Source organism: Schistocerca nitens, chromosome 4 (assembly GCF_023898315.1).
Source record: "Schistocerca nitens isolate TAMUIC-IGC-003100 chromosome 4, iqSchNite1.1, whole genome shotgun sequence".
In the NCBI taxonomy this organism is placed as follows: domain Eukaryota; kingdom Metazoa; phylum Arthropoda; class Insecta; order Orthoptera; family Acrididae; genus Schistocerca; species Schistocerca nitens.
Window position 1 is genome coordinate 318,442,793 of NC_064617.1, and position 12,269 is coordinate 318,455,061.

At 38.1% G+C, this 12,269-nt stretch overlaps 1 protein-coding gene across 1 annotated transcript in view; it reads right to left on the bottom strand.

Moving 5' to 3' along the window:
* The window catches only part of LOC126253555 (WD repeat-containing protein 75), a 201,885-nt gene that overhangs the window by 173,754 nt on the left and 15,862 nt on the right, over positions 1–12,269 (bottom strand). The window contains exons 2-4 of the mRNA XM_049954963.1: positions 10,660–10,861; positions 5,114–5,298; positions 4,906–5,022 (exon numbers count right to left, since the gene is read on the bottom strand). Coding sequence (XP_049810920.1) covers positions 4,906–5,022; positions 5,114–5,298; positions 10,660–10,861 — 504 coding nt within the window. The remainder of the gene's footprint in view (positions 1–4,905; positions 5,023–5,113; positions 5,299–10,659; positions 10,862–12,269) is intronic.

Sequence of the window (12,269 nt, forward strand, 5' to 3'; positions counted from 1 at the left end):
CTAGTCTGTAAACAGGTTTCCTGTCTCTTATTCATACATGCTACTAGTCATCTAACCAGGCCCAGGAAACAATTGCAGAGGAGCATCCCCTTCATCATTCAATATCATCTTGGAGCAGGACAACTTAACAGTTTTTTCACCAGGGTTTCCAATACTTATGAACATGTCCAGAAATGAGTACATGCTACCCACAATCCTTACCACCTCCCAAAATGTTATTTCACTGTCTACCCAATGTACATAACATCATAGTCCAACCCTACATAGACACACTCCCAAAGCCTTGCCACATGCGTGATACCTGTGGAAGACTCAGGTACAAGACCTGTATGATACACCTAACCAGAAAATCTTAGTCCACCACTGCCAGAGACTTGTTCTGTCCTATCAGTGGTACTGTCACTTGTGAAAGCAGTCATGTTGTATACCAGATCTGCTGAAATTTGCACACAGGAATTAGTACAAACAAGTCCACCAAATAGCTGCCCACACAAATCAGTAGCAATTGCCAAACTGAGGCCAAGAATAGATTTGACTACCTAGTGACAGATGATGCTATTGGGCACTCCATGCTCTATTGCAATGATTGCTTCACATCTTGTGCCATCTGGATCCTTTCCACCCACATTAGCTCCTCTCAGTTACACAGGTGGGAACTGTTCCTGTTACACATCTGCAATCCCATAATCCTCCTGGCCTCAACCTCCACTAGCCTCTGTCCCACACCCACCCTACCACCATCATAATTTCACACATTCTGCTTTCACACCTTACTCTCTAGTCTCTCTCTTCCCCTGCTTATTAACTATCCCCATCCACTCCTCCATTTCACTGTGTGCTGCACACAGTTCCCCTGTGTCTATCCCATACGACTACTGGCTCTCCCTTCCATCTATCAGCCACCCTACCCAGACTTTCCTCCTGCTCCTCCCCCTTTCTCCTCATGCCCACTTCACCACCCCAGCCAAGCTGAAGCGCTGCACAATGAAGTCAGCTAGAGGTGTAGGTGCATGTATATATGTGTGCTTTAAAACTCTGAAGAAGGATTCTTCCACATTTAAGCAATGTCTCAGTCATGGTTATGTGATTATCAACAACTAAATGCTTCAACCATATGGTGACGTGTTCCTCCTTAACCTACTGAAGTTATGTTCTGAGTCGTGCATGACCTTTACTGCAAATGATGTTGCCCATTTTGCTGCTGTCACATCTGACAGTTAGAAAGTTCTTTTTATTTATTTTTAATTGCAAATAACCATACAAAATCCCTTTGTGGTAGTAGTTGCATTGTGGTTACTAATTGCAATATGTGATTAAAGATTCAGTGAAAAGGCTCTAAACTACTGTCTTTTTATGTTGGTGCTGACAACATTACTTCAGCAATCATGGACCTGAATTGTTACTACTTATTTTCCTGTATTTTCCAAGAGGATGAAAAACTCCAATCAAAACTCATTTCCTGGTGAGAAGGTCACAGGATGTGATAATTACACAAGCTGTAAGTTCTCAGGACAAATGTTTACTTAACACAAAGAATGTTGGGAATGTGTAGGTGGTAGTGAAACTAATTAAAAAAAGGGAGTCAATGTGAGGTCACAGTTGATTTTATAATTGGAGCCAATCAGTTACACATGCCTATAGTTAGAGAGATCTGGGAGAAATTGGAGGTAGCTTTAGACAACAGCAGATCAGAAGGAGATGGTAAACAAATAGATCCGATCTTTTCTGCATATGTTGGCCATTGTTTGATGTTGATATAATATATCATGTAGATGTAATAAATGTTTCTGCAGCAGCTGGTAATGCAACTGTCCCATTCAGTTTTTGTGCTTGTGCGCATGATATATGCACCTTTCTTTTATTATTTTACGCAATGGTTCTTATGTTTCACCTAGGTTTTCAAACTGTTTGTTAATTCATTGTTCACCAGATTATGCTGCTAACAAAACTTGTGTTTTCTGTGAGATAAAAATGCCAAGAATAGGGTGGTTTGGGCCAAAAGAAAAATTCAGAGGCAATAAGTATGTCAGTGTGCACAATACCTTGTGTGAAACTGTATACCGTATTTACTCGAATCTAAGCCGCACTTTTTTCCAGTTTTTGTAATCCAAAAAACCGCCCTCGGCTTAGAATCGAGTGCAAAGTAAGCGGAAGTTCTGAAAAATGGTGGTAGGTGCCACCACAACTAACTTCTGCAGTCGAATATATGTAGCGCTACACAGGCATGCTTTGCAGGCACAAAGGTAAATACTGGCACCAAAACCTCTGCGTCAGTAAATAAATTTAAAAAAAAAGTTGGAAGACGAGCTTTTTTCTCCACCCCGAGTTTCGACCACTGCATTTTCATACATTATCCAACGAAGTAAATACAAATTTTGTATTGTTCATCTTCGAATGTAGCAGCATTTCAATGTACTACGAAAATCCGACTGACAAGACTGTTTGGGATGTTTGTCAATATGGGAAATCTCTACGTTCTGAATTTTTTCCTACCTGTGAGAAGAGATGGCTGCTAATAGGAACTTTTATGAATTGTGAATCACATGCAGTATTCGCTTCACCATAAGAATAATACGAATATAAACATTTTGTCATGTATTCTTTCGTGTTTGCAGCTATCTCATTTAAATCCTGTCTGCCTAATAAACTACGAAACTAGAGTGAGACAGCAGCAAACGCGGAAGAATACACATATCATGTCATGTTTATATTCATATTATTCTTAGGCCTAATAGTGATAGAGTCAGAAATGAAGCACGGCAATTGACTGGATTTTTAAATCTGTGGAAGATAGAAGTTACATCATGGGTTTTTCAACTTCTTCACATTCAATGAATCCCATTATATAGTATGAGGACTCCAATGTCTTAAAACATGTGACAAACTGAAGTGATTGTACATGTGATACATGAAACCCACCAATACTTGCTTTAGCAACTGCCAGCAATTAACCACTTCCTCTCCAGTTTTCATTCTGGTGGAACTGTTTGATAATAGAATGCAAACCATGTACTTTCTCACAGCCATTGGTGATAGTTTGGGGTATGCATAAGTAATCGCTATCTGTGATGTTACATTTTAAGTTGTGTGTGACCTTTGGTGTAAATAAAGACGCTGATTTTTGTCTATGTGTTTAACAGATAGAAGGATTTTTTAAAAAACTATAACTAATAATATAATATTCCATCAGACAATGACCATATCACAAAAAGCTGCTGCCAACTTTTTATGTATATTACATCCCATAATTTTCACTATCAATTATGTCAATATTCAATAAATAAGGTAACTGATACATAGTTTTCACATTAGGATGGTGAAAACAAAGAGACATAAGAGGACCAAGACTTCCTTCACCACCATGCAAGAATGTGATTCTGACTTAACCTTAAGTACTGTCAGTATACTCTTATTAAAAGATAAAATGCAGAAGAAAGTCATTCAAAAAACTTCACTCTTCACTTCATTTTAGTGCCCTTCCTTCTTCCCCACCCACCATTACACCACCTCAACCTTGTCCTTCTTAGCTTCTCTCATTTTACTGTTATGCACAGAATTAGCCTCACTAATATTATCTGGATATGAGAGAGCTTCACCAGAATATTTCACCAGAGCTTCTTACCCATTTTTCCACTGGGTTACTCTTGCTTTCATAATACTTTCTTAAATGCAGTTTCATTTTCCCTCAACTCATTACCTATCTAATATGATCAGAAGTATTGTCTCTCATCTACCAACAAATAAACAATAAACTTTGATGTTTTTATAATACTATGCAGAACTAATACACAATGTGAAATATAAAGTACTTCAGTGGCCACGTTCATTTCAACTAAATGGAACAAATGTGCAATCACTTCTACTGTCATGTTTGAAGTGTGAATTTCCTGCCACACACATTTTCGACAGGTGTTCAAGTACTGCAAACAGCTTGGCTCCAGAAGCTAGTGTAGACCATCAGCATCTGACTGAGTCATTTCCAATTTGCCTATCATTATGGGTCATCCTGTTGCAATTTTGCAGTTGAAGAATACAGCTTCTTGTGCTGGTTAACATTAAATTGGCTTACTTGTTACTTGAATTTGTAAAATCACTTTAAATTCTCTACTAAAATCATAAACCCTACCTTAGTCATTAAAGTATTTTGCATAAAAGGGATCATCAATGCTGCTGAACTGGAGATACATTTTCAGTCTAAGAAAATTTAACACTGTACTTGCAAGGAAAACCAATAATAGTTTAGCAAATGTCATGATAAGACTGAAAATCTGGTGGATACCAACAACTGGCTCCATTCAAGAAATGAAAAAATGTACCCACAGAGCATCTATTATTACACGCAAGTCAAACTGCGTATATTCACATTATTGCATCATAAGCAGCCCAATCAACATCTGAAGAACACAAAAAACTGAGAAAGCTGTACACATCAGGGGATTACTGAAAGGAGTTTATGCTAGGAAGCATCACTTCAGTGTCACTTTTTGTCATTTTACTGCCTAGAGCAACACTCATTTGTACAAAAAGTTTACCGTTTTATCAGTATTGAAGCTGGAATGAATTGTGGCTGGAAGTTTCACTGGGCAAGTTCTGCATCAAAAGAAACTACAGTTGTACATTAGTATAGGTGTCAGTACAAAACTAAGAGTTCAGTAATCACTTATTACACTCGAATGACTACATTCAAACATCCATCATAATTAAAGTCTGTTGGAATTGTGATTTTTTTATAGCTACTACATAAATATTCACTCTCAAAAATACAACCTTCTGGATGGTGCAGAAAGATATTTTGTCCATGAATGAATGTCTATTAGAATTATCTGAAGTTGTGCAGCAATATTCCCATAATTTTAATGAAGTCATAATTACTTTAGAATGGTGGTAGAAAATTACGTTACCGACCTCATTTGATGACCATCTTCTGAAGAAATTACAAATAGCTCATTCTGTTTTATGCCAGCAATACAGATACCCGTATTGCTTCCTCCGATAGCAGTGCTGTGCGAATGGCTGTCAACTCTAGAAAATATTTTTAAAAATAACCAATACAGACAACAGTTAATGGAATGGAAACATATATTAGTACAGAAGACAATAATCAAAAAGTTACCTGCACTGTCCAAAGTTTGTTTTTGAGATCTTGCCTGTTGTAAAATTAAAAATGTCAACAATTGCATTTTTCTCCTTTTCATACCCCCATACTAAGAACACTTTAATCTTCCTTTCTATAGTTCTTGCAACATAAAAATTCACAATCAACTTGGGTTTGTTGTTCTTATAATTTAAATCCAGTTGCTACGGGGACAAAAATAATTATTAGTTCAACTGAACTAAAGTTCTTGTACAACAGCATAAAAATAAATTTCACAATAATACTAACAAGCATAAATATATAATGACATGAACACTACAGTTTTATAAAATCCATGTATCAGTAAGCAGTGTACTTTCCAGTGTTGCTCAAGATTTCATCATTTCTTCATAGTGAACACAAAATGACTAAGATTTGGTTTGAAGGACATCCACAACTGAGTGTCATAGTGGAGTTGGATAATCAACCACTTCAGCTGTAAATACTTTTATTGGTTCAAGATCACGGCAGTTTCAGGCAGTTATATGACAGCTTCAGACTAAAAGATTGCAAAAGGGAAAGTGAAAAAGCTACAATAAAAAACTGTATAAGCCCTAAGACTTCTTGTTATAATAATAGTGGGATTCACTGCCCGAAGAAAAAGGGAGACAAATACTAAAAGAATATCACCAAACAACATAAATACATAACTGAGTAGAAGATGGTTACACATACATGGTCACAGTATACAATAAGGTGAAATCAATGTACTTGGGCATAAATAGTGGGAGTGCCCAATCATCTGTTAAAAATGGTGTAAAATACAAAATTTTACAAATAATAAAGCCACAAATGAACCAACAGCAGCAAGCTGGTTAAAAATAAAATAAGCATAACAATGTTAAGTTTCCTTGCAGGAAAAATAGTACCAATTAGGTGGCTGAACTAATAAAGCTATTTACAACTGAAGCAGTTGATTATCTGACGCCACCAAAACATTAATAGTTACCAGCAAGTACTGGCTGATCACAGAAAAATCCAATATAAATAAAGGAAAAAGCACATGCCTTGGGCAGTTTAGAGAAATTACAGAAATTTTAAATCTAAATTGCCTGATATTGATTTGAATAAGTGTAGTTCTGAATCCAAATTAAATATGCTTAAACATGCCCTTGAGAGAAGAGATTTTGTAACCAGCAAGTATACAATGATTGCCATGAGTAGTACATAAGAGTCTTGTACATTGTGAAATGGACAAACTGGGAACATCTGAGAAATTTTGGACCAGACTGACCACATTAATGGAAAGCATACAAGGTGACCTTATAGGGATACATGAGAAAGAGTCTGGGTTAACAACAGAGATGAGAACTAAGCATATATCTGCATTACAACAAAAATCATGATATTTCAGATGATCACAATCATGCATTTCCATGGAGACAGACAGTGACTACACAGGTTACAACAGGAAGAGCAACTTGACAAAATAGGAAAATGAAACTAGAATGGAGGTTGGAATAATAAAGTGCTGCAATGGAAGGTGTGAGATAAACACAATGAATGGAAAATTATAAACAGTTCTAAAAACACACCACTATGGAATGGAAATGAAAGGTCTGAAAAAATACAATTAATTTAGAAAAAAAAGAAAATGAGTGACAAAAACAAAGGTGAAGATGGGAACTTGTGTGCAAATTTTAATCATTTTTGGAGAGAAAACCCAAGAACTAAAAGAAAAGTAAAGGTAGCATTAGAGGGAAAACACACAACATAACTCTGGGAAACAAACATTTGCAGATAAACCAAATGGTGAAGAATTGCATTATGTACTGAGTTGTTATCAGCCTTCCAGTTAGTCTTCCTCTTTAATGTCTGATCCTTATGAAGATCCTCACCCTCACTTGTAAGTAAATTATAGTTGACCTTGTAAATTTGATGAAGATGAGAAAGCGAAAGGAAAAAAATCTTTGACAGAGAGCACAAAATGTCAGAGGCAGGTAATAACACTACTGAATTTGAAACAGAATAAAAATGATAATCCCATAGTACATAGAAATTTAAAAGTCATAGTCAAGTCCAGCTAGTACATTGTTATTGGTCAGCATCCTGTAAGTCTGTGGGAAGATAGTAGTTCCACTGGTTTCAGTTCTCTCTTGCACTATGTGGTGACCATGGAAGTTGTTTATGGACCAAGTTCTCACACCAATAATAAATAGTTATGCTTTCAACCTCAGGTACATTTATAAGTAACTACTATTCTGACAGGTCAAACAAAAATAATTAAGTATAAAAATGGGCAAAGAAATATAATTAAACTAATCCAAAACAAGTAAAGCACAACTTCATAGAACCACTGACAGACTTCACATGATTTTTACCTAACACCCACAGAATGAGTGATTGCATGCCTGTAAAATGTAAAGCTGTCAAATATCCAGAAATCTGGGGTGGGGGAAAGTGGACTTGCCTTTCAAAGACATCTGACACTGTGCTGCTTGAGGCTTTCCCAATGGGGGTTGCAACTGTGGCTAGCTGTTGTGGATGGCTAATTTGGACACTGATTCACTAAAAAAAGTGCAGGTGCCAAGAGGCAAGGTTATAATGCCATCACAGGAGACAGAGACACCCAATGTCCTCTGTCGGAGATGTGAATCGCAGACTCCACATGTGTGGCGCAGGAAAGTTTGACCTCAAATTGCAGCCTCAGTGAATGGCACAGGCATACTGTTGGTGTCAGGCTTTACTGTTCTGCCTTTGGTTCCCCATCTGGTGTTACATCACTGAATTCATTTGTCTGCAGCCGACGATTCCTTAGTGCCAGCAGTGCTAGTTCCCATGCTTTGCAGAGTTGGAAATAGGAGCCTCTGTTAATGAAATTGTTAGCTATACATATTTTCGCTGCTTCTATGGTGACAGAGTTCCAGTATGAGGCTCTCTTTAAATCATTACATGCTCCTTATCAAGACAGTGTTCAGCAACAGCAGGTTTTTCTGCCTGACTTAGTCTTTAAAAGGTGTCTTTAAAAGTGTGACACATTTGACCAATGTATGATTTTCCACAATGACAAAGTAAGTCATGTATTACTGGTCTCCTTAGATTTAGGTTATCTTGCACTTGAGCCACAGGGTGGAAGACAGAGTTCACACACTGTTTCTTGAACAGCCTGCTGATCTTAAAGAACTCACTGCCAGCATAAGGCAGGAAAACAATTCCAGTGGATTTCTAGGTTTCTTCTGGCTGTTTTTGAGATCTAATGTACGCTGCTCAAAATGTATTGTGAATCTGTTTATCAGAGTACCTGAACAGAGGTGTCCAAGTGATGCTGGCGAGTTCTCCACATCTGGATAACTTGAGACCTATGAACGAGGTTCCATAACAGACTTTTGAGTTGGGATGAGTGATGAAAGCTCATATCTTGTAAAAACAGGTTGGTGTGTATTGGTTTATGAAACACTTCATGACCCAGACAGCCATCACCTTTTTTGTGAAGCATGGCATCCAGAAATGGGTGATCTCCAATGTTTCCCACTTCCGTGATGAAGAAGTTGCTTTGAGGAAGGGAGTTAAAGCGTTCTAAAAATGAAGGAAGTATTGCTGCCCCTCATGTCTGTGCCACAAAAGTATAGTACACGTATCTCCAAAAACATTTAGGTTTCAAAACTGATGACCAAAGTGCTTTGTCCTGAAGTCTCCCATAAAAAGATTAGCTACTTTGAAAGAGAAACTCGTAGCAACATTGTCAGTTTGCTCGAAATATTTGTCACTAAATAAAAGTAAGTCAAAGTACACACATATTTGAAAAGATGTTGGATTTGCTCTTGCAGATAAGCTCCTACAAGTTGCAATGAACTCACCAGAGGAACTTGTGTGAGCAAGAAAACCACATGGAAACTCACTAAAATGCCGGTTGGTTCAATATATAAGTTCTCAAGTTGCTGTATAAAATCTTCTGGATTTCAAAATACGATGTTCACAACTTTAGAGCTTAAATGAGAAGCCAGATGTTTTGTTAAGTAGTATTTTAGGGCCCCTATACAGCTCACAATGGCGGAAAGCAAAACTCCTGCTTTACGTTTCTTTGGTGGGCCACAAAGTTTTGGTGAATCTGGTCTTGTGGTATGAAACTCTTTTTCTGAAGGTCAGGAAACTTCTTGGTTTTGAGAGAAGATGTCTCTCATTGTGTTGCTTCCATTGGATCATTCTGGATTGACAATATGCTGAATCCTGGATTAAATCCATCATCTTGCCAAGATAAGATCTGCAGGCAGGCAAGCAGTGGCATTACCCGTGTTAGCAGTTAAATTACTGTTTCTGTGTCTGCTCTTAGATATTAAAGCACTTTTCTCTCATCAGTGATGCCCGCACCCAACCATCACTAAGGAGAGACAAGTGCTCCAAGCTTTAAGAGACATAGCTTGTAGAGACATAGCATGTAGAAATAGAGAACTCCAGTATACTGGTTTTCCAGCCTTATACTGGCTGTGTTCCTTTCAAGACTGCCAGGTGCTTCATGAAACACTACATAAAATGTCTATTCCATCCAGAAGTGCAGGCACAGACAGTACTGGGTTCTATAAAAGCTGACCTAAGACTAAGAAGACTTGGAATATATTAGATCTCTTGTCAGTGTGGAAAATTGTACACTGGTCAGACATATTGCACCACAAAAGAGAGGTGTGATAAATGCAGGTGTCACACCCAACCAATTTGATATTAGAGACAGCATTAATTACAGGGAGACCGAGATCCTCTTGTCCACCTCCACATATTGGGAGTCTGTCACTAAAGAAGCAGCTGAAATATGTAAAACCACCAACTTCATTAACAGTAATACAGGCTTTCAGCTCAGCAAAGCACTGGAACCAGCACTGGTGGCACTAAAGAAACATCAGCTGCAGACAAACGAATTCTGAGGGATAATACTGATGGGAAATTAAAGTCAGAATAGCTAAGCTGAGAACCAACACCTTGCTCGTGCGCATTCGCTGTGGTCTGTGGCTTTCTGATGACATGCACTTGGAGTCCATGACTTGCTTCTCTAACAGGAGGTTCTAAATGTCAACATCTCCTGCAGTGATGTTATAGCCCCACTCTCACAAAAAGCCATAGCAGTTAGACACAGTCACACCTGAAGGTGATGAGCAGCTACCTCAGGGAATTATTGTGCAGTTTATATAATAATATCCGAAGTTATGCAGAAGAACTTTTCACATACATCTGACACTGTCCACACGAAAATGAAGACATACTGAACAGAGGTGTTAAGGGGGATGAAACTTTCCTTCACAATTGCCATTCTGATTAAAATTGGCTTTTGTCTTCCTCTCCCAGCCAGAAATTTTACATTTATTGTTCTGAAATTGAGGATGTGTCCCACTAGTACATCAGCAAAGGTAAGTGAGACAATAAAAAGCACAGCATCTTGATAAAAGTCAGGTTATACAAACAAAAATTACAATTACTGGAATTAAAAAAAAAATTAAAAAAAAAAACATAGCTCGAAGTTAAGAGGAATAAACACTGCTAGTCAAATTAACCTTAACACTAGCATGTGATGCTCACACAGACTTCTCTTCACTCACCAGTTTTCGCTTTTGTTCTGCAGTCCTCCAGTTCCATTCAATTAATTCACCTGTTTGTGAACAGGCAACAATATGATCAGAATTGTCTGGATTCAACACAACACCAACTGCTCTTGACTTCAATCCTTCATAGCTGTCAATCAGTTCACCCGTCTGAATACTATATGAGCGGATGACTGGCCCCCAGACAACAAAGAGTATCCTGCAACAGCAACCAAAAAATTAACATAAAAAGCAACAATAAAAGTTCATAGAGGGCTTTGAATTGCCTCTTATGTATTGGGGTAGTGGGAGCAATAGAAACAACTTCTCTATAATTTGTCCTCTATAAAATTTACAATATTACAATGCTAATTTATAAAATAAAATACATGGAACATTATATACAGTATAATAAAATATTATACAGTCTTCGCTTCATATCTCATTCTTCCAGAAGTCCACATATGCCCTTGCTACTTCGCTGCATGTCATCAGGTCTTGGGCCGCGCATGCTCTTGGATGGTTTACTAACGGACATTGAAAGAGGTGGTTCATGGTCTGGATGTTCCCACACAGACATAAAGCACTTTCACTAATTCCCCACTTGTGCAGATTTTAGTTACATCTGCCAATTCCTGAATGGAGCCTGTTCAGGGATTTCCCTATCTGCCACTCAAGTTCCACACCTGGTGCCAGCACTTCCTCAGCATCGTGGGGATATTCTTGTTGTTCATGCCACAGTCTTTTTCTAGAAGTTTTTGGTGAATCTGTGAGTTGTTCGGCTGAGTGGAGAAAATACTTCTTGACGTAAGACACTTTGGTACCATTTGGGACCCATGTAGCGGATGACATTGATCTTGAACCTGTTTTGTTCATTCAGTTCTGCTCTGCATTGAACGTCGGACATTTGGCAGAGCAATTCCTGATATGGAGTATAGGTGTTCTACTCTTGTTGGCTTAAGACAGCCAGTAATATGTCTACACGTCTGGTTCAGGACAGTGTCCAGTTTGTTTGTGTGGCATGACCGCTCCCAAATAGGACTTTCAAACTCAGCAGCAGAGTAACAAGAGTGCCATTGCGGTGGTGCATAAAACTTTTGGATTAGCTCCCCATTTTGATGTTGTTATCTTGCCAAGTAAGTTATTCCGTGGCTGGACTTTTGCCCTGCTCCCCTCAATGTGTCCTATCAAGAGTAACTCCCAAGTACACTGGGAAAGGGCAGTGTGTTAATCTTGTGTCATTCCACCAAACATTCAGTTCTCGCTTTGCCTCTCTGTCGTTTGGATGGAATAAGCAAGTCTGGGTCTTACTTGGATTGGGTTTCAACTGATTTTTATTGTAACAGTTGGTGAGATTTTCCAGGGTCTCAGCTAGTATTTCCTCAATATCCTTATAGTTTGATGCCTGTACTGCTATTGCCCTATCATCAGCATAAATGAAAGATCTTGACCAGGGACTAATAGGTTGGTCATTTGTATAAATATTGAATAACATGGTGACAAGAACACTGCCCTGGGGAAGCCCATTTTTTTTTTTTTTTTTTGTAGTCATCATCTGCTCTTGTTACCCTGGAATTCAACAAAATATCTTCTGTTAAATACAAATGATTTGCTTACAGCAGTTAACT